The 21,183-nt window shown below is 46.9% G+C and overlaps 2 protein-coding genes across 9 annotated transcripts in view; one reads left to right on the top strand and one right to left on the bottom strand.

Annotated features, from left to right (window-relative positions):
- DCLK2 (doublecortin like kinase 2) overlaps positions 1-18,297 on the top strand; it is a 167,639-nt gene extending 149,342 nt beyond the window's left edge. For 4 of the 7 annotated variants that reach the window (XM_037024630.2, XM_037024629.2, XM_037024628.2 and 1 more), the window contains 5 exons: positions 386-463; positions 5,471-5,567; positions 6,195-6,275; positions 7,346-7,462; positions 11,856-18,297. In XM_037024630.2, coding sequence (XP_036880525.2) covers positions 386-463; positions 5,471-5,567; positions 6,195-6,275; positions 7,346-7,462; positions 11,856-12,029 — 547 coding nt within the window. In that variant the 3' untranslated portion in view covers positions 12,030-18,297. Of the gene's footprint in view, positions 1-385; positions 464-5,470; positions 5,568-6,194; positions 6,276-7,345; positions 7,463-9,647 lie in introns of all 7 variants that reach the window. The other 3 variants (XR_005062999.2, XM_037024632.2, XM_037024633.2) reach the window with 3 other exon arrangements.
- Positions 18,298-18,406: 109 nt separating this feature from the next.
- The window catches only part of LRBA (LPS responsive beige-like anchor protein), a 740,236-nt gene continuing 737,459 nt past the window's right edge, over positions 18,407-21,183 (bottom strand). For both annotated transcript variants that reach the window (XM_037024623.2, XM_017650128.3), the window contains one exon: positions 18,407-19,555. In XM_037024623.2, coding sequence (XP_036880518.2) covers positions 19,465-19,555 — 91 coding nt within the window. In that variant the 3' untranslated portion in view covers positions 18,407-19,464. The remainder of the gene's footprint in view (positions 19,556-21,183) is intronic.

Here is a 21,183-nt window from a genome sequence, read left to right as displayed (position 1 = left end):
TTACTTTGGTGAGAAAAGGTGTATTTGGGTGCTACTGTTACTGTATGTTCACGTGCCTCTGGGGAAGGAGGGCAGAGGAACTCCCACCACTGTAGCTTTGATCTCAGAAACTCGAGTTTGGGCTTCTAGGTCCAAGAGTCCTAGGCCTGGCCTTTTGTCCCAGCGCTGGTCTTGGGAGTGCAGAAATAGTCCCTAAGCTTGCGATGAGGCTGGGAGAGGAGGAGATGCCTTTGTCTAAAGGGCAATTAATTCCCCTATATGAAATAAGCAGTTTGACACTTGAAGGACCCTTTCTCCTGATAAACAAAGGCAAGTGCTACAGTGATGTGGAGGGCTCCTGGGAGTGATGTCACCACGTCCCCCTCCCACCGCTTTGTCTTTCCAGCTATGGTCTGAAGGTGGACATTTGGGCAGCAGGAGTGATCACGTACATACTTCTCTGTGGATTCCCACCATTCCGAAGGTCAGTGGATCTTTGAATGACAACATTTCAGTGTAAACTCTCTCCCTTTGATTAGGAAGTACACAAGACATTTTACTCCTGGCAGTCAGGACCAGAGACTGGCCAATAAAAATGTCAGTTAAAAATTATATAAACAGACCTCTCACTTTTTGTCTAAATTCACGACCTATAATATATTTCTTAACCACACTTTAGATGTGAGGCCAAGGTCTTTGCTTTGTAAATGGCCCTCTGAGTTACCCGTGGCCACTCTTCTGTAAAATATACCCATAGACCAGTGTCTACAATTTCTACTTTTCAGTCTTTTTCAAGGGGAGTGAGGTTTAAAGATCCTTGTGAAACAATCAGCTTTCTAGGTAATCCTTTCTCCAGTTCTTAATAGTTGTCTCCCCTACTTAATTCTACAGCAGTTTTTTTAACAACTCACTTTCCAAAGCATTCAACCTAGTTGCCCTAGAAAAAGGGAACTCTTTCTGGTTAAATTCATTTTATCTGTTATCATAATATCTGACGAAGTAGGATTACAAATGTTTTCTGTGTAATAGGCCTGGGAGCAAACAGGTTGACTATTGATAACCTCGCGCCTCACCTGCTGGTAACAGAGGTGGCCACACCTGGGGGCTGGGGGGTGTGATGGAGGGCTCAGGGCACACTCGTTCCCCAGCAGTTTGTGGACACAGGGTGGGTGTGGGGCTTCTGCCATGATGCCTCTTTAGATCAGTTCCATCTCCCTCTTTGGAGCAAATGAACAACTTTGAAGCTGAAGTTCATGTAATGATGATGCATGTTTGATTTTCTTTTGAGTTTTGTTGAGCTCTCTCTTAATTGTAATCCCTCCTTTTGTCCATTGTACAACTATTTGTTGAGAAGCTACTATGCACCAGGCACTGTTTTAAGTACTGGAGATCAAATGGTGAACAAAGTGTATTTTCTGAGGTCATGGTACTTACAGCATAGCATTAGGTCAGAAAGTGAAATACAGGTTTATTTCACACACATTCCTGCCCCCAAATTTTATTATGAAAGCTCTCAAACATACAAAAATATTCAAAGGTTTATCTTGTAAATGATCAATTTCCAATTGAGTGGAACAACTTTTTTTTTTTTTTACTGACATTACAGTAAACACAAGGGTGATACAGAGATGATAATCTCAACTTTTGAGAGCCTTATTGTACAAAGACCCATGTCATAAGATATTGATTATGAAGAATAAAGCAAGCATGGGGGCATGCTCGGTGGAGGGCTGGAGATCACAGAGGTCTAATGAAAGACACAGCATTTGAGCGGGACCTTGTCCCTGTGGCATGGGCCAAGTTCCTGTAGGTGTGAAAGCTGTTTCCATCCGGCCGTCAACATCATGCTTTCCCATCAAGAGCATTGTCTAGGTGCATGACACACATGTAGGCTTACTGCACATATCAGTAAGCTCTTGAATAACAAACTATCCCACAAGTTAGGGCTGTCAGTCAATCCTGGGGATCTGTTGAGCAGGTCTTCTATCTGGGCAGGCTAACTGGGGGCTTGAAGGTCCAGTGTGGCCTTACTCACAGGCCTGGTGGTTGGCTTAGCGTCATCTGGGACAACAGGTATGACTTAGCCATGTCCCTTTCTGCATCCAATGGGCTAGCCTGGGTTTCATGATGGTGGACATAGGATTCCTAAAAGCAGCCAGAGGAAAGGTTCCTCTCCCCAAGCACTTCCTAAGTCCCTGCTGCCTCACCTTTGCCGAATGATGTCCCACTGACCAACTGAACTCAAATAGCTAAGCCTCAAGTGGATGGGGGCAAGATGAACAAATTTGCATAGATAGAGGAAGGGAAATAATTTACAGCCACTTTTCTTATCCTACTGTGCCCAGGCTGCTCACAGTGATGACCTGTTTTGGGAACTAGTCAGGTGCAGAGTGTTTTCATAACAGGTGATCCTGGGGCCAGTGACTGCAGAGTTCCCCTTCCTGGTTAACCCAGGTTGGGATCAGATGGAAAGGGTATCGGGGATCAGTTGCAGAGGAATGTGCGCTCACAGCGCCCTCTAGTGTTTCCACTTGCCGGTGCAGACTGGGAGTTTTTTCTTTGACTTTGGTTTTTTACTTTTTAAAAAAAGTGAAGCAGATTGAACAGTATCATGATAGTTACTCAGGGGACAGCAGCTTCTTTGTGGGAAATGGGGATCAGTCTCGCAAATCAAGAGCAGTAAAACTATATTCTGAAAGCTGCTGCCTTATATGTTGGTCAGAATCTAGTCCTACAAGTTCAGATAACTTTCTTTTAAAATTTATGAAAATGCTTTCCCTCTTTCATATCATTTGATGAAAGAGAATCTGTAACGTTAAAGGCTAGTTCCAGAAGCATCTGTATAGCATATAAAGATATTTTGGAAAGATTTTATAACCTCCTATAATATAAAAATATATGAGGCAAATTATGGAAGTTGTACCTTATATAATAATAAAAGACTATGGTATAAAATAGATTATCTACATAAATTTGTGTCTAAAACAGAAATCCTTCAAACAGGTACTTCAAATTTTTGTTTTGTTTTACATAAAAGATGATTTTAACCTAAAGCTTTTAAATTACAATTGTCACTTGGAATTCACAGTTTCAGCTTCTTTAACTCTGGCATTTCTTTTTCTTTCTTCTTTCAGACTGTAGCCTTTGCTTATTATGAATTCTTCCAGTCTTTTCAATACTAGATTTATTGGTACTAAGAAGGATATTCATTTTTCAGAGGCAACCAAAAGTTTAGTTATTACGTAATAAGCCTGTTCTTTAAGCCACTGACAAAAAGTAGTATTTGCATGATTGTACTGAGAATTTTGATGTTTCCCTTAAACACACACACACTGCCCCCATAAATGAAATCTTTGAACAGCACATGTGAAACCACTTACAACATTTTCAGATTACTGGGTCTGACCTGTAACAATTTGGAATTAAAGAGAGTTTGTGTGCAAAGTCTTTTGTTGTTTTCAAGGATTTTATTGGTGGCCATGTTTAGACTTACAGCACCCAGATACAGGGACTAAGTTGTTGTAGGATTTGAAAGTGCCCCAAAGCATCACAGCCAGATCGTATTGTATAAATGTATTAATAAGTCCAGCCTCGATTTAATCAGAGTGGCCTTTATTATGTGACTAGTTAGAAGAGTACATTATCTTTAGCTTTCCGTTCTGATGAGGGGAATCCCCGAAACTCTCCAGGCTCTTGCTGTTCCCAGCACAGATCCTTTGGGGGGCATTCTGATTGCTGAGCCACCCAAGGGTTTTGTTTGTTGACTTGAGCTATTTTGCCAGGAATGTAAATGGCCGCTGCAGACACACTTCCAACTTTTTAGCTCTTTGTTAACAAAATAAAAGCCATATATAATTAACAAAATATATGCTATTTGAAATACCAGAAAAAAATAAAAATAAAAAGGAGATGAGTCAGGTAACAGAGAGGGATGGTAAGGTTGTGGGAACAGGTAGACTTTCGTATCTTCGACATTGCCTCCTGAGGTCCTCTGGTCTAAAAGTTTCCGTATGATCTCCCTGTTGTTCTTGTGCGTGTCCTTCACCCGTTCTGAAGGAGAGTCGAGCTGAGTTCAGAGAGCTAGGAAAGAACAGTGAAAAGGAAAGAAAACATTTAGACAGCTAGAAAGAAAGAGTTGTGCACACCCCGAGAACAGCGCTCCTCGGGAGAGCTGCGGAGAGCCCTTAGCCCGCCCAGTCATCTGGCCTGACGTCTGCTGCCCAGCGTGCTTCCTCATGCAGGCCTCCTGGACCAGCAGATGTCGGTTCAGCTGGGCTTGGTCAGGTGTTACGGATGTTCACCGAGCTCAGAAACGCCTGCTCTTCTTACAGAACAGGACTGAGGCAGCGACATCACCACACAGCCCCGGGATTTGACTCCAGACACTGCCCTCCGTGATCTGTTTCTGTGCACACCCCACGCAACCTTGCCACTCTGCGAGGCCTGCTGGCATGAGCAGGCTCCCATGCGGAGGGCTGGGTGGTCCCATGTGAGCGCCCTGAGCAGTGGGCTGCAGGGGTCCTGCTGGGAACCCCAAGAGAAGGGCTGCACACTTGCAGGCTCAGACTGAACTTCCACTAGGGCTTGGTAACAGCCTAGAAAGCTAGGCTTTGCTCCCACTCTCGCCACTGATGCACTCAGCAAGGGAGGGGGACTCCGTGGCCCCGAACCCACAAGTCTCTGGGGAGCGGGGCCCGCAGGTGGGTTTGCCAGGCACCTGTGCGGTTCTGGTTGGTGTCCTCGGATGGGCTCTTTCTCTCTGAGCTTAAATGAAAGTCAAGTCCTAGTGGGGAGCTACTTATGCCGTGACTGTTGTATCCAGACTCTGAACTCCGTATGTGTTGACTGTCCCACTGATCTCCGGCTGTCTTACTGGGCACGTAGGAAGGGAGAGGCCGACTCAGGTCCGCGTTTCCCTCTCTCTTTGCCATGAGAGCTGAGGTGAGGGCCGCTGCCGAGAATGTTTCTTCTGAAATGAGGATTTACGTTATTTGTGGATTCCATTTTATCTTGAGTGCTTTTTTTATTGTCCTTTCTTTTTTTCTCTCTTCTAGGCCTGGTAGATGATAACAAATTAAAAGAAATAGGTGTAATTAAGAAAAAAAAAGCAAAATATACATAACATAAAATGACCACTTTAATCCTTTTTAAATGTGCCAGTCAGTGGCCCTGAGTGCATTCATAGCGCTCTGCAAACATCACCACCATCCTTCTCTAGAACTACTCTGTCTTCTCCACTGAAACTCTACCCACTAAACAGATTCCTTGAGTTCGGTCTCCTGTCTGTCTATTCCCAGGCCAATGGAAATGTTCTTTAGAACATTGCCTAAAAGGGAAAATGTGTCATCACAAACGTAGTTGAGGTCCATAGCTGTGACATGAAATGCCCGGGCCAGCGAGGCCAGCCCCTTCTCCCCGCTCTCCCATGGCATTTGTTGAAAACCTGTATCGTGACTTTGACTCTCCTTGCATTTCTTTGTCACTGACTCAGCGAGAATAATCTCCAGGAAGATCTCTTCGACCAGATATTGGCCGGAAAGCTGGAGTTTCCAGCTCCCTACTGGGATAACATCACTGACTCGGCAAAGGTACCCATCTAGGCTTCTTTCTGTGGGTCGCATCCTGTCGAGGTGTCCTCGCCTGTTGTGTGAGGCCATTGCAGCTCTTCATATGGAGCTCCAGGTCTGTCTTGACTTTAACATATGGTTCTTCTTTACATCCATTCCGTAGCGTAGTCCCTGAAACAACCAAACTCTGGAAGCAGAACTGGCTGTGTTCCCAGTTTGCCCCAACCCTCCTCCTGTGCTCCTCTAAGCCCTAAACATTTGCTCTTTCATTTATTCAAGAAATATGTATTGAACACCCGTCAGGATAGGGGAGTGGCCTCCTGAGATGAACTGGATTGCCAGAAGGAACAGTACTGTGGTTTCACACTGTGGCATGGTGATGAGAACCAGGACTCTTAGGAGAGAACATCTTGGTTTAATGTCGACTCAGGAGAGACCTCTTGTTCTCTCACTGCTGCTGATGGGAGGCAGCTGTGTCTGTGTAATTGCCCAGTAGGCACAAGGAGTGTAGGTGGTAATAGCTTTTAAGTTCAGATGGCTGAGCAGCTGTGCTCGCTGTTCTTTGAGGTACTTGGCGCAAACCCCGATTTTTGTTTGTGCTGGAATCGCCCCCTGTATCTCCTTTATGGTCTCCTTCTTTCTTCTCAGGAATTAATCAGCCAAATGCTTCAGGTAAACGTTGAAGCCCGGTATACTGCAGGACAAATCCTGACTCACCCCTGGGTGTCAGTAAGTACCCACTCTCCCAGGGCCGAGCAGCATCTGTGTGTCTGTGGCCGACAGCAGACTTTCTTACTGTGGCTTTTGTGGACACAAAGCTCCACACCCAGCTACTACGGCAGATTAAATGTCTGTCTTCTGTCCTGAGCCAGCAGCACGAAGGCAGCTCTTTGGGAAAAGCAGTAGGCGCCAGGACCCCGAGGGTTCGCTCCCGCCCTGGGAGTGACGTGGGTGGCGCACTCGCTCTCTCAGGAGCTTCGCCTTCTGCGGTTCTTGGGTTTGGGAGGAGTCTTCAGGATTTGCCCAGAGATGAGCATGTTTCAGACCCTGATCTCTGAGTCTGCATGGAGACCTGCTACTGTGGGTCCTGAGGCTGAGGCCAGGCCTTCCAGGCAGAGGGAGTGGGATGCTGGCCACAGGCCCGCTGCGTTGAGGCAGAGCCTCTGGTTTAGGGTGCGCACCACCCACTAGATGGCAGTGGTGGGAGGGTTTGCCTGTCCCTCACTCCCAGGGCTGCAGGACTGCAGTTGGTGTACATAGCCCGGGACTAGGGCTGGCCTGGGGTAGGGCCCTGTATGCCTCCACCACCTCCACTGTCCACACATCCCAACATCCGGGTTCAGCCTCTCTGGACCCTGTGATGGGACTGGGCTCTTGGACCAAGTACCTTAGATGCCACATTTCTTTATGATCAATAAAGACTGACAACTAACTGAATTCTTGATTAAAATATCAACTGTTCATTAATTTTGATGTTTCCATGGGAGGGATCTGTACTAAATTGTGTGGCATTTGTGTGCTGGGGAAGGGTCTCAGATGCCTGAAGAATGTCCCCCTGTGAGCCTCCGGAACCCTGTGCTCTCTCCCTGGCCTGGCCTAGACCGGCCTAAGGAGCCCAGTGGACGGGGTCTTTCGGAGGGCATGGGACTGCTGAATACCCGTAATCATTTTTAAAAGGCCATTGTTCCCCTAACCTTGTGGCTATGGGCCCATTTAGGAAGAGTGGGGATGCGACTTAAAGAAAAGACCACTTCGATATGAAGATCAAAAACCATTGTATTTGATTTTCTTTTCTGTAGGATGATGCCTCCCAGGAGAATAATATGCAAGCTGAAGTAACAGGTAAACTAAAACAGCACTTTAATAATGCGCTCCCCAAACAGAACAGCACCACCACCGGGGTCTCTGTGATCATGGTGAGTAGGAGATGGGGCTGTCCTGGAAAGCTGCGTGTCTGGCCTCACGCAGCCAGCACTGAATCTTTTGGAGTAAATAGCCACAAGCTTCCCTCTCAGGGAGGTGGGGACCCTCCAGGCTTCTCTTTCCACTGCAAGAGTAGCTTGGCATGGGAAGCGCCCGCACCCGGCAGACTCCCAGGCCTTGGGCCGGGGCCTCTGCAGGTACCAGCAAGGCCAGGCTGATGGGCCCAGGCGCCAGGGAGCCCCTGGCCTCTTCTCCTGGGCTCAGCACCCTCCTGGGCAGCTGCTTCTGTTCCCGTCTCTGCTTTCTCTTCTGGAGAGGGTTTCCCAAGCGCCCGGGGAGCCTGACAGCTGGGGACAGTCCACAGCTCCGTTGCTCTGCAGGACGAGCCCCTCACCCTCTGGAAAGGCTTGACTTACTTCCTGCCCAACTAGAAGAACAGTCTCTTACATGATGGCACATTGTGGTGTAGGAACCCTCGCTAAGAAGATGGGGGTCCAGAGAGAAGCTGAGGGACACTCCCCGCATGCCCCCCGTCCCTGGAGTGCTGTGGTGGATTTGCTGAGCACCCGCCACCTCAGCACCTCTAGTCTGGGGGCCTCCCTCCCCCAGGGGAGGCTGCAGTGTTGGCAGCCCTGCGGACGTCCTGGCGACGCCCTTACTCCCCTGCTGGAAGGCATGCTCTCTGCCCTTCTTCCCTTCCAGACAAAGCCTGAGCTTGCAGCCTGCGTCTTCTGATGCGCTGCAGGACCCTGGGACACTGTGTGCCAGAGTGCTGGGAAGGCCTCTGGAGCTGTAGTTTTCCTGGCATTTTAGCTCTGTGCTGCCAAAAGTCTGGGAAAGTCAGAGTTGTCACAGAACTACAGCTTCAACACTTTGCAGAGAACTATCTTGATTAAGTCAATAGCACCAGAACGTTTTCAAGTGATTCACTTATGAGAGCAAGCACTCAAGATGGGCTGAGGGGAGTGCAGCTGGGCTGCATGTTTACACTGCAGGGCAGCTTCTGGCAAAATGTACAAAAATAAGAACATTAAACATTGGCACACTCGATATGTCATGAAAAACCTTAAGAAGAATGATTTGTTAGGATCAAAACTTAATAATCCTGTGTGAAATCAGCAGTCTCCTAGAGGAGTGACGTCTACGGGGCTGTGCCCAGGGCTTACGAGAGCTTTGCCGTTGCCTGGCCGCCCGTCAGCTTGGCCCGGATAGGAGTCCTGGCTCAGAGCCTATGGCTCACCAAGGTTCTGGAGTGATCCGGCCCTTCTCCCTCATGGCCCAGCACAGGCTCTGCTATAGACCATGACATTCCACCCTCTTCAGACAGAACCTTAGAGTATGGCTTCCATTTGCTGGTGAAGGAATTCAGCAGTCAAATTTCAAACCCCTGAGCTTTACCTGGATGTTTGTGTGAATGCAAAACCCTTTATATATTTGTAATTCCAACGGCAGTTGTAAAAGTTGTGTGTTTATGCGTGTGTTCAGTTGTCATTTAGGGTGTGTTGGCAGGGTCTAGCCTAACCACATGTTCCCTACCCAGCTCTGCAGGTTGTTAGCTCTGAGGAACTGCTGAGTGACATTATCCCATTCAGTGCCTACAGGAGAAATCAGTAAAGCTTGTCCCTGGAGGTACCAATTCTCAATGGCCAAAAAGCTGGCCTGTGAATTCTGGCTTGTTCCCAAAAGTAGTTGTCGAGAAGGTCCCCGTGGGGCTGTTGTGCTCATTGTCACCAGCCTGAGGACCTGCCCCGGGTGGGGTTGTGTAGGGACAGCTTGCAGTGCTTCCGTGTTGTCATCCTCATCGTCCTCACCATTCCTGTGTGTCTCTGTGTCCTGCTCTTGGGAACAGTTTTAAAGGTTTTCTTTATATTACAAATAATTAACCAGAAATGACTTTCCCTGGTATTCACATATTCTCATAACTGGACTAGGTGAGGCTAAGATGGTTTGTTTTTCAGATACAAATAGTAGTGGGAATAGTGTTTAAACGTTCTGGGGTTGAATCATCAGACAGCTGTTGCATACCTTACAGACAGAGCCTTAGTACCCACTGTTACCCCTAGTGTTAGCCCCCCAGAGTTGGTCCCTGAGGCTCCGATGAGAAAATTATAGGACAGGAATGTAAATAATGGTGAAAGAAAGTAAAGTTGATGCTATTGTCTGCATTTTATTTGACAGTTTGATTTGACAGTTTGAGAGACACTTCAGTTTCCCTCTTTACCCAGCTGAGCCTATGGGGAATCCTGAAGCAGAATTCGGGTATTCAACATGCTGTGTTTAACCAGAGCAACTTCTAATAATTCTCAGCCCCTCTTACATCTGCATGCTTGTCTCAGACTTCCGACACCAGCGTCCAGCACCTGGCTTCCTATCAGTGCAGGTCTTCTGTACCTCCTGACATCCTTTTTGGCCCGCAAAGCACACCCTCAGAAAACATTATCTTAAAGTGTCCCACCTTGCCACACTGCCCCTCTCAGATCGGTCCTGGCGAGCACACAGAAGGGCCTCCAACAGTTCTCCTGCTGAATGCTGTTTTTCCTCTTAGGTGAAAAAACATCTTGTGTATGAATGACAGCATAGGATATGTACCTTTGTAATGGTTTTTGTTCTATTTCTCCAACTGCATTTTCAAAGATGCATTTTTATCAAAAACAATGTAAAGTCAGCTAGATTTGGGAGAAAAGAAGAGACTGTGCTGGGTAAGACAGGCGTTAGGTTTTGCATAGCACCTGCATTTTCTTTGACTTGCCGGTAGCATACATAAGTGAGGACGGTGCGCTTGCCAGGCGGCTTGGGATTTATCCCATGGGGCTCATCCAGCGTCAGGGACCGGAAGAGGCCATCTTGTGGCAGCGAAGGGAAGTATAAGAAACCTCGTTCACGCTGCATCTTGTCCTGACCTGAGAAAGGATGAATTTAAATAGAGTGCTTTTCCGGCTCAGGGGAATAACACTTCCTTCAGGGGGAAATTGGGGAATGGTTTGGGCTTAAATAGATAAAACTGTTTCGATCCTGTTGCTTCTGTTTAAAGTAAGTCTAGTTTCTGTCCCTGCTTCTCTCCCCCGTTTTCCTGCCTCTCTTGCCGCCTGCATTGCTTCCCTCTGGCTAGGTCCAAGGCAATGGTATGTACTAACGGCCCCGCACCGCTTTGTCCTGCTGCACACATACATGGTCTCTTGATGGGAAGAGAGAAGGAGAAATAACAGGGCAACTGTTTTCTTCCACCCAGGAGGAATTTTGTGGTAGAAAGTTGTGGTGAATGCTGCCTCTCTTTGTTTTCAGTGTTTGCACTGAGGGGTGGCTTGGCCTCCTCTCCTGGTAGGAGCTTGGAAGCTTTTGAAAGAGCAATACTAAGTTTTGATTTGGCTTTTCCATAGTTATGTCTTCTCCAGGCTATTGAAATTGTCCTTGGAAGTTACTGAATGTTCAGCTTGAGCTTGGAAGGACCTGGAGAGGACACCTATTTTACTTCTGACACCAAGTGTCCAGAAGGCAGCCACACAGGTCCACTTAGAAGCCCAGGTGTTCATTCATATTTTCTCCAGAATGTCTTTTTAAGTCAGTACTGAAATAACCTTAGTGCATTCCCCACCCCCAGATTACAAAATACTTCCTGGTCCTTGTGCCTTTTAGCTTAAAAGGTCCCTGAGAACTGAAAGTTCTCCCCCGTATAGGAAAAGTGGGGTGGCAGCTGGCTACTGGACAGCAAGAAGTATTCAAATGGTCAAAGGAGGAGAAAAATGAGGTCACACCTCCCGATCTGGGATCAGAAGGCAAGGCGATGTGTCCTCGCGCAAGGCAATGTGTCCTCACGTTTGTGGCTGTTTCTGTACCCTGAGGGGTAGAACAGATTAAAACCTTGGGGGTGTGACAAGATAAAACTTCCCAAAGAGAGAAGAGCAGGTCCCGAGATCATGGAGGATCTAAAAATGGGTAATACTGCACCATCAGGCTTTTATAGGTTCTATAGCCACTTAGGTTATACAGTGTTACTTATGTATATGACATGTATCTTTGATGGAGAACTTGCTTTAGAAAAGTTATGTTAAAGCCCTAGCGTTCTTGTAGGATTTGGCTATTGTCCCAGGATTCATTTGGGCTCAAGATCTGGGCATGGGAAGAGGTACACAGAACTTGGGTGCAGCTCAGAGTCACAAAAGGGTGGCCTCTGGCTGCCGTCCAGGACAGCAGGTGCCCTGCGAGCGCAGGAGCAGAGGCCGAGGGCGGCACCCCCCGGGGCGGGTACCTGAAGCCATTGCTTTTCCCTTCGGATGTTATTCCTCCTCCTCTGTTCCGAGTCCCTGCATGCCCCGTTGTCACCCTGGTGGTGCCCGCCGGGACGCAGCCCAGCCTGGCTAACCTGCCGTCTCCCCGCTTTCTCCCCAGAACACGGCTCTAGATAAGGAGGGGCAGATCTTCTGCGGCAAGCACGGCCCGGACGGCGGCTGGCCGGGGACGGAGCCCGCCTCCCCGCCGCCTCCCCCGGCCCCCGCCCCCGCCCCCCCGGAGTGCGCCGAGGGCCGCGAGCGGGCCGGGCCCTGGCGCCGCCACCGTGACTGAGCTGCGGCCGGGCCGGGCCGCTGCGCCCCTCGCCGAAGAGCCCCCGCGGCCGCCCTCCGGAGGCTGGGCCTCGCGTCCCGCCCGGGCGCCGCCCCTGGACCTGGGGCGGCCTGTCGGTGTCGGGGGCGGACGCTCAGGGTGGCTCGTTTTAAATTATTTGTATTTTCAACTCAATGGACATTTTACAGTGTTATCAGGAGAACGGGCAACTTTTATCCAGCATTTAATGAATTTTTATAGAAATGCTTTGGATGAACCGAGACCTGTCCTTTCTTCAAGGAGACCTGGAGTGCTCCACCTTTTCTTACGGAGAACTCAGCGCCGCCCCTGCCCCTTTGGGTGTCCTGCGAGACGGGGCGTGGCGCCAACCTGCTGACCGGGCCCGGGGCTGCCCTGCGCCGGAGGAAGCGAGCTGAGTGGACGGCCTGGCCGCAGGCGCTACTCCGGACTCCGCCGAGTGCTTTCGGGGCCCGAGGAAGCAGCCCCCATACAGCTGGGGTCGCGGCTCGCGTAGGACAACACTGGGTATTTATTTGTGCACAGACCACAGGGCAAGGTCCCTTTCTTCCTTAGATACAGTGTTTCCCCCCCAGCTCTTCCCACGTACTTGTTAGGAATTGCTAATCAAGCGGTCCCTTGGGCTTCTGAACGAAGGCCCGGTGCGTGCTGTGCCGCCTGGCAGCAGGGGGCCCTTCTCGGCAAGCCCACCCACAGAGCAGGGCGACCGGACCCCTGGGGTCACCGCCAGGACCGGGACAGGAAGGTGCCCCAGACCCCCTCTGTTCCTAACCTTCTGGAAGGCTGCTGGCAGTTTTTCCTTTTTCCCACCACCCTGCTCTTTTTAAGAATTGTACATAATCAGTGTATTTGTTTCACCTGCTCGTCTTCTAACCTGGTGGGCCCTGCAGTTCACTCTCACTGTTAGACTTTTGCCTTCTACACGTGTACCCAACCTGCAATAAACTCCTCCTTGAGCGAAAGTAATCCGGGGCGGGCAGAGGTTTCTGTCCTGGTGTTTTGCGAAAGGAAGCATGGTTAACGCGCAACCCCCGCAGCCCAGGTTCCGGCAGGTGCCAGTGTCAGTCTATGTGACGTCACGGGGTCGAAGGGGGAAGAGAAGAGGGAACAGTGCTGGGGAAGAACACAGGGACCTGTGTTCTCGTCACAGTTCATTTGATTACAGGTGCAGAAGCTCATGCCGCCAAGGCTCAAAAATCGTAGGGTGTGTCAGTGTGTAACAGAGGGGTCTTAACCAACGGCAAGGCCAGGCTCTATGTGGAATCTCTCAGAGACTGCAGTACATGCTTGCCCATGGCTCTGGCTCAGCCGTAACTGTTTCTGTCTCCAGTGCCTCAAGGCTGTACAACTACAGGCCCGGAACCATCTGCTTCAGCTCTGGATCTCTTAGTTCAAATTGCTGAAGGAGTGAGACCATCTGACTGGTCCCAGCTACGCAGTGGTTTCTCTTTGGGCTGGTGCTGACCCAGGATCCAATCCAGAGGCTGGTTACAAAATGCACATGGGCTTCCTGGGCCCAGGTACAGGCTTTAGGAGGAAGGCGGTTTCAAAAAAGCTGTAATGTACAGGCAGGGGATCAGTGCCAAAAGAAACTGACCTCTGAATGGGATAGAAAAAGGGAGGTGCTGACCTGCCAAAGTGTTCATCATAGGGTGTCTGCTGGGTGCAGAAGTTGGTCCAAGAGTCAGGGTGTGTAGCTATCTTCAAAAAGGTTGCTGTGGCATGAAATATATGGACTATTTGGAGCGAGAGCATTTGACAAAACTTCCCTAGAATGTTTTAATGGATCAAATTGTGAAATGTGGATTAGGAGATAAGTGAGGACAGTTCAGCACAGATTAACTACCTGGAAAGAGTGTGGACGAATGGTGTTGTCTTAGAGAGAGAGTTCTAGGTTTGCTGACCTGTAGAAACATAATGTAAGCCACATAAATTAACATTGTCTGGTCCCACACTAAAAAAGAAAAGGAATAGGAGAAGTTAATTTTAATAGTATGTTTTATTTAACCCAATATATCTAAACATATCCAAAGTATCATTTTAACATGTAATCAGTATAAAAAAATTCATTGGGATATTTTACATGCTGTCTTTGAAATTGGGAATGTATTGACCTTTACAGCACATCGCACTTTGGGCGAGGGGCCGTGCAAACATTTAGTAGCCCTGTGTGGCTACGCTTGCCGTGCTGGACTGTGTGAGCCCTGAAGAAGGGCCACTGTTCTCAGTGTTTCTTACTCTGTGTGTGTTTTGGTTTGTTGTGGGATATGATGTGAATGATGATGTATTAAGAATGCTTATCCATTGTAAATGGGGTGGACTGATTTAAAAGTATCTCAGCAGGTTAGAATGCTGATACAGACCTGGGTGTGAAGTGTGAAGTCCTGTGACTCTGCAGCTGCCCAAGGCCTTGACGTCACTGCTTCGTGAGAAAGAGTGGAGAATTCCAGTGGAATTCCAGAGTTCCAGAGACAGAGATCCCCATCTCATTAGGTGCCTGCTAAGCTGCTTTGGTGTCAGCATCATCTTAAACTGTGTCGTGACAAGTATGTGCAGGCTGTGGGCAGTACTAGCCGAGCCCTGCAGTATGGAGTTCTGTTTTGGGGCCTTGAGGTGTGGGGTGCAGATAAAGCAGAGGGCAAACAGTGGAGAAGGGAGCATGAGGCCTGGCAGCCAAGGACTGGTGGAAAAAACGCTCAGGTGTTAGGGGAGAGCAGGGCACATCTGCTGGAGGTCTGTGGCCGCGTGGACAGCTGTTCTGTGGCAGGCAGTGCAGACTTACCTGACTTGCTCTGGATGGCGGCCCAAAGTCAGTATGTAGGCACAAAGGGTCAGATGTGAATGCTCAGTTGGAGTAAGACTGATCACAGAGCAGTCCTGTGACAGAATTACTGCTTTCTAAAGGAGTGATTACTGAGTTCTTGGAAATGCCTAGATACTGAATAATAAGAACCAGCTGATGGAAGTTTTTCATCCTGTCTCCATTGAGCCACACCACAGCCCTGAGAACTGAATGTTAATATCCCCATCTGATAAGTGGGTAAACTGAGAAGTGTCAAGAGCGCACCAAGTGGCTGGAGCGGGGACCTGCTTCTCCGGGCTCCCAGGGCTGCCCCCCAGGTGGTCAGAGATGCTTTGCAGGGGACATCATGTCCTTAGGCAGGGGGGGATTGGGTAGGGGTGATATCTGGCAAAATGATCAAACACCGAGGAGGCTAAGAGGTTACCAGAAGCAGGGGCATGTGAGTTTTATTAGGGGAGGGAAGAGAGTAGTTTCTCCGGAGGGCAGCTGATGTGTGCAGCTTGCTCCATCTTGGCCAGGTCTTGGACTTTAAGGGGTTTGATCTGATAGGACCTGCAGCCAAGAGCTCTGGCAGTTAGCTGTGGGGTGGTATTGCGAGGGAAGGAAAGGGCATAATTGGCACAGAGACAGTCACTTGCCCCTGCCATGCCTCTTCCAGACATGAGCCCCTTTCATTCAGGGCAGTGTGGCTGGGGCGGTTCCCTCCCGCTTGGGCCAAGCTGGGCGGGTGGCAATGTTTGGGCACCTGTGTGCTGAGGCTCGGGTCGGGTCTGGGGAATGTCTTTCATGTTGTCCAAGTCTTAACTCTCCAGAGCAGCCAGCAGCTTCCTGTCAGTTTTGAGGAAATAAGCCTGCCCAGCAACACCACAATTTTGGTTTTGGCAAGGAAAAATATTCCTGAACTTGAGACAGAAAAATAATTCCCTTCATGTTTCCTGCATATGCCTGCTGAGATCTTGGAATTCATGCGAGCATTTGTGGACTGCCGCCTCGCCGAGCCCGGGAGCTGCCTCAGGACGGGAGCTTGCCCCAAGGCCAAACGCCGTCCACTTCATTAGAAAAATGTGAGGTGCCCTGGTCGGAGCACTCTGCATTTCTGGGTCACAGCGGGAGGGCTGGGGTTCATGTGTCAGTGTTGAGCCGTGGCCTTGGGTTTCTAGTTAGTGAGCTTAGGACTTTGGGGCACCTGAGAAACGCATCCTGGGCTCAACTTTTCACATCTATTTAAAAGAAGAATCCCAAAGATGTGTCTCCCACTCATCTTAGAGGAAACAGAAGAGACAGAATTTTAAAAACATTTTTTTTATTACTTCACTGATTTACTATTTTGTGGTCTTTTCTGCAGTTAGGAGGTCTGGAAACTTCCCCGCTTCCACTTTCTTGCTTCCCCTGCAGTGCAGTGATAACCTGTGATGGGCATGGTATTAAATTATTGCACTCCATGCTACAAAAATGGGAAGTAGCTAGGCTGGTTGCTCACTCAGTTGATGTTGGAGCCCCCTTCCTTCCCTGTGGTGGGGCAGAAACAGCCAAGCAGAGGCACTGGTGTTATTGGCTGATTTGGGCAGGTTTTCAGATTTAAGTGATGCCCTCCTTGCTGTTTGTGAACATGCTTGGGCCTGTTATTAGGAGTCATGTGATGACGAGGCTCTGAGGCTGGCTCCTCCGCCAGGATCTAGGACCAGGAACTGGCAACGCTTCTCCACCAAGCCCAGTGGTGGGTCCTTCCAACTGTTTAACTGAAGGCAGTTCTGCTTCTGGATGCAGGACGCGTACCATCGGTGTACTGTTCCTCAGAGGGGATGGTGAGCAGGGCAGGACTGACGCCGTAAGAAGGACCAAACTGGGCCATGATTTGTATGGCCAGGAACTCGGGAAATCATATCCAGTAAAAACATATCAAAGGCACCTAGTGAAAAATCTCTCCCTGAAAATTCCAGTCTTGGTAGATCTGATGTTTGCTATTTTAGTTCATTTATATTTGCCACAAAGGGTGGAAAGTGGGTGTGCAGTCTGCATCTGGGATTCCTTGCATTTCCTGTAACCTTGACTCATGTGACCCCTGCCATCTCCCTGGCCCTCTGACCGAGGTGGGTGGACAACAGCACAAGGTGTGTGCTTGGGCCCCTGGCCCTCCGGCTCAGATCAGCTCTTGGAGTGGAATGGAGAAGGGCAGCCCTGGGTCGTAAGCTACTGACAGTGTCCCACACGCGGTTCCCTGTGGTCCCCACGCAGGGTACTTAGAATCTTTTTGTCCTGTGTGATGTTATTTCAAGGGGAAAAATCATTCCTTTTTATTGAATTAACCTTACTAGAACATTTATGTAAGGATGTTTTGTGTACTGTGGGAGTGAGATTCTCACCTGACAGTGAACTGTCTGCCAGCCCGTTTGAGTGCGTTTGTCAGGTTTTCATGTTCTCTGTTCCCCGAGCCCTCTGGCTTTCTCCCAGGATCTAGTAGGATTTCAAAACTACAGACCCTCAAGGACTCAATTGGTATTTCAGTAAGAATCAGTACTATCAGGGAGGAAAATGTTAATTTCTGGAGCTAATGTGCTTTAAAACCAGTGGTGACGACCATGTAAACCGGTCACACCGGGCTTTCCGCCTCGTCTGCTCACCGGATGCGCTGCCGTGTTTCTCACCTGTGGCAGGTCACCCAGTTTCATGCCAAACCACCTCAGCTCTGACTTTTTTCTCCTAACTGGTTTACATTTATTTGAAATAATTTTTTTTTAAAAAAAAGGGAGTTAAAATTGGGTAAAATTTGTGAATGTTGAGTAAAACGTACTACCGCACTACAGAGACTCTGTGTCATTGTGAAGCCCTTGCCCTGGGGCCAGCTGTGTTTGTTTTATGATCCAAGTAAGTACTAATACATAAGTATTATGTTCCAGTCACTTTTCCACAGTTTTACAGTTAAAAATAATAAAGGCAGTAGAGGCCCTGATTTGCTTCTCGGCTCCAGAGGAAGCTGCTTTATTAACTTTGCTTTAGGCTTGTTAAAATAGGTTAGTTGAGGTATGATATGCCTGGCATATAATTTAGATATTCCTAATTTTCTTCTACCATTTTTGGTAAGGTTTTTAAAGTATATCACAGGTTAATACCAGTGAGGATATTTAGTTAATTGACCATAAATAACTTGGATATTTGATTCCAAAATGTACTTTTTCCCCCTCCCTCCCACATTTTACCATCTTTTGTTTTCTTTATTAATGGTTTACAAAACAATGGTGGATCTTACATGAAACAGCACATGAAGTTTCTTGCGTGGTCATTTGTTAGCTACAGAGCTAGTGTTCTCATTTGCACAAGTCTCCTAAGAGGGAGCTATCTGGCCAGAAAAGGCTCATGTTCCTTGTTTTTATTTTAAGGGAATCTCTTTCTTAATGGCTGTTGTTCAGAATCTGAACCAGAGTTTTAAAATTAGGACTGAAAAAGTATTTCCAACAGTTTGGTTACAAATGCCATTTATTCTTCTGTCAAACTGAGTTGTTCCTTTTTAAGTGAGTTGCAAGAGAAATAGAAATGGAATGTCAGTTTCAACTCAAAGTTCACAACTTACAAAGAATTTATTTATGCAATACAGACCTCTTCTCAAATATTTTTCACAGAATTCCACACAGCAATCTACTAGAAAAGTAGAATTATACACCAAAATAACATTGTTTCTTAGTATAAATCACTCATCAAAAGGAAGGTAAAGATAGTTTAATAACAAATAGAAGGTAAAACTGGTGTTGCTTAATTTAACACCTGGTAGCCTCTGTTCCCAGCTGACGGTCTGGGGGTGGGCGGGAGACCCCAGTGAAGACTCTGCCTCAGTCCAGGCACACAGTCAGACCTTAGGGCTGAGCTTTGGTACTTGCATTTACTTTGAAAGAAAACATAAATTATGAGCCCAGAGCTTTCCATCATTTCATTTTGGTGTGCTGGGAACATAGATCATGTATTGGGAAACATTGTATTTCACGCTTGCTATATAACATTAGAGCTTTTATGTTAACCATACAATAAAATAACCTCCCCCAAACCATAATTTTCTAGGTCTAAGACATGCTTGAATAATATTGAAAGAAATAATTCATTAAGATGTTTTAAATTACATTTACCATAATTTAAACATTACTATCTAAATCTCAGAATTTCAGTGCGGAAGAAAGACAATTGTCTGGAAAAATACAGGACTCAAAGTACAGCATTAAATTCCCCTAACCCAGCATTGTAACCCTGCCCTACCATTGAAACCATATATTTCTCAAGATTACAGATAAATGGGAAGTTTTTTTTATCATAATACAGCTAGAGTAAGTGGGCTTACTTGCTTCATGGCATGTTCCATAACTGGTGAAAATAGACGTCTCATTATGACTAAAAATATAGATTTTTTAAAACTACAGAACCTAGCAGCCAGTTTTCTGCTTTGCTAGTCCCCCAAAAAAGTCAAGCAAAGTCTACAAAAATAGCAATTAACTTTAAAAAATATTTTGCTTCTTAGAGCAGAGCAAATTTAAGTTACATTCAAATGTGACAGCTGTTTCTAAGAGAAAGATGCTCTGGAGTACTTCCCCCACCCGGGCTGGAGGCAAGGCTGATGCGCAGCTGTCACTGTCAGTAGCGGGTTTGGTATTCATGATGCCACCGGTTAAAGTCATTGTAGAATAGAACGATGCTTCCTGAGGCCATGCCAGAAATGATGCACCTGGGAGAAGCACAGAGAGAGGGAGGGGTTTACAAACCTATTTCCTAGGGATCTGTTACTAGAGAAAGAACTGCCATTCCCAAGTCTGCAAGGGAAATACAGAAGATGGCTGTCAAAGCTAACAATTTGTGAGAACTAAGGTACGTTTTTTGATTACTAAAATGCTGCCCTCAGTATGCTTAGAGCATCACCTCTGATGCGCCACAAGGATCCAAGCGACAGTTTGCCTTTTTACTGAAAGGACAGCCAGTATGTGCAGAATGAGTCACTAAAACCTGAACAGACTTGATCATTCCTAAGGGGTCTGGGCAGACAAGTCCCATCTTATGTATTATGTAACTGCTGCTGGATGAAGCACACAAAATCAGGTAAGCTCTGTGACAGGCACAGAGTTGGTGGAGGGTAAGCATGCAAATGGCTGACCATATTTGGGCTGGGTTCCACAGAAGACTATGCCCATTGTCGTGCCCCTAACAATGAGTCACTGAAATGATCACTAAAGACAAGAGCTGCAGGGAAGACATGGACAGCAGGAAGATGAGCTGTTCAGTGAAGCCTATTATTTTAGATCTTTCTCTGTATGGTTCGGTTAGGATCAGGCCTTAGAAGTCATATTTAGTATCATTCCTAGTACCTCATATCAAAATACTAAAATGTATCAGCATAAGAAATCAACTAAACACAAAAAAGAATGAAGTAAGGAAATGAGGGACAAAAACACTTTAAGACATACAGGAAAAAATAGTAAAATGGCAAAAGAAGTGTTCCCTTATTGGTAATTACTTTATAAAGGGATTGACCTTTCCAAACAAAATGCAGAAACTGGTAGAATGGGTAAAAAAAATACATGATCAAACTATGCTGCTGCCTACAAGAGACTTGCTTTAAATCTAAACACAGTCTGAAAGTGAAAATATGGAAAAAGATATCCCATGAAGATAGTAAGAGCTGGAATAGCTATAGTAATATCAGACAAAATAGGCTTTATGTCAATATCCGTTGCAAGAAACAAAGGGCACAGTATGCCAATAAAAAGGTCAACATGTATGCACCAAGCAGCAAAGCCCCCAAGATATATAGAGCCAACACTGACAATATTGAAGGGCAAGATGAGCAATTCTACAATCCTGGTTGGAGAATTCAATATGCCACTTTCAATAATGTGCTGAACAAACAGAAAAAAAGGAAAGTTAGCAAACACCCTGAGACAAATGAAAACAAAACACAACAAAATCTAACAGGATGCAAAGAACGTAGGGCTAAGAGGGACAATTACAGCTGTAAACACATATATTAAAAAAGAAGAAAGATCTAATTTGCACACCTTAAGGAACTAGAAAAAGAGCAAACTAAACCCAAAGTTAATAGAAAGAAAGATTGGCATGCAGATGACAGAAAAACAATAGAGAAAAGTCAGCAAAATTGACAAATCTAGCTAGATTAAGAAAAACTCAAATTACTAAAATTATAAAGTGGATTATAAAAGAATACTAGGAACAGCTATATGGATAACCTAGGAAAAATAGGCAAATTCTTAGAAACACATACTAAACTGAATTATGAAAAAAATAGAAAAATCCAAATAGAATTATGACTGGTAAGGAGACTGAATTACTAATTAAAAACTA

The sequence above is a fragment of the Manis javanica genome, chromosome 3, assembly GCF_040802235.1.
Source record: "Manis javanica isolate MJ-LG chromosome 3, MJ_LKY, whole genome shotgun sequence".
Lineage (NCBI taxonomy): Eukaryota > Metazoa > Chordata > Mammalia > Pholidota > Manidae > Manis > Manis javanica.
The sequence above is the reverse complement of the archived record's forward strand: the minus strand, read 5'-3'. Positions and strand labels throughout refer to the sequence as shown.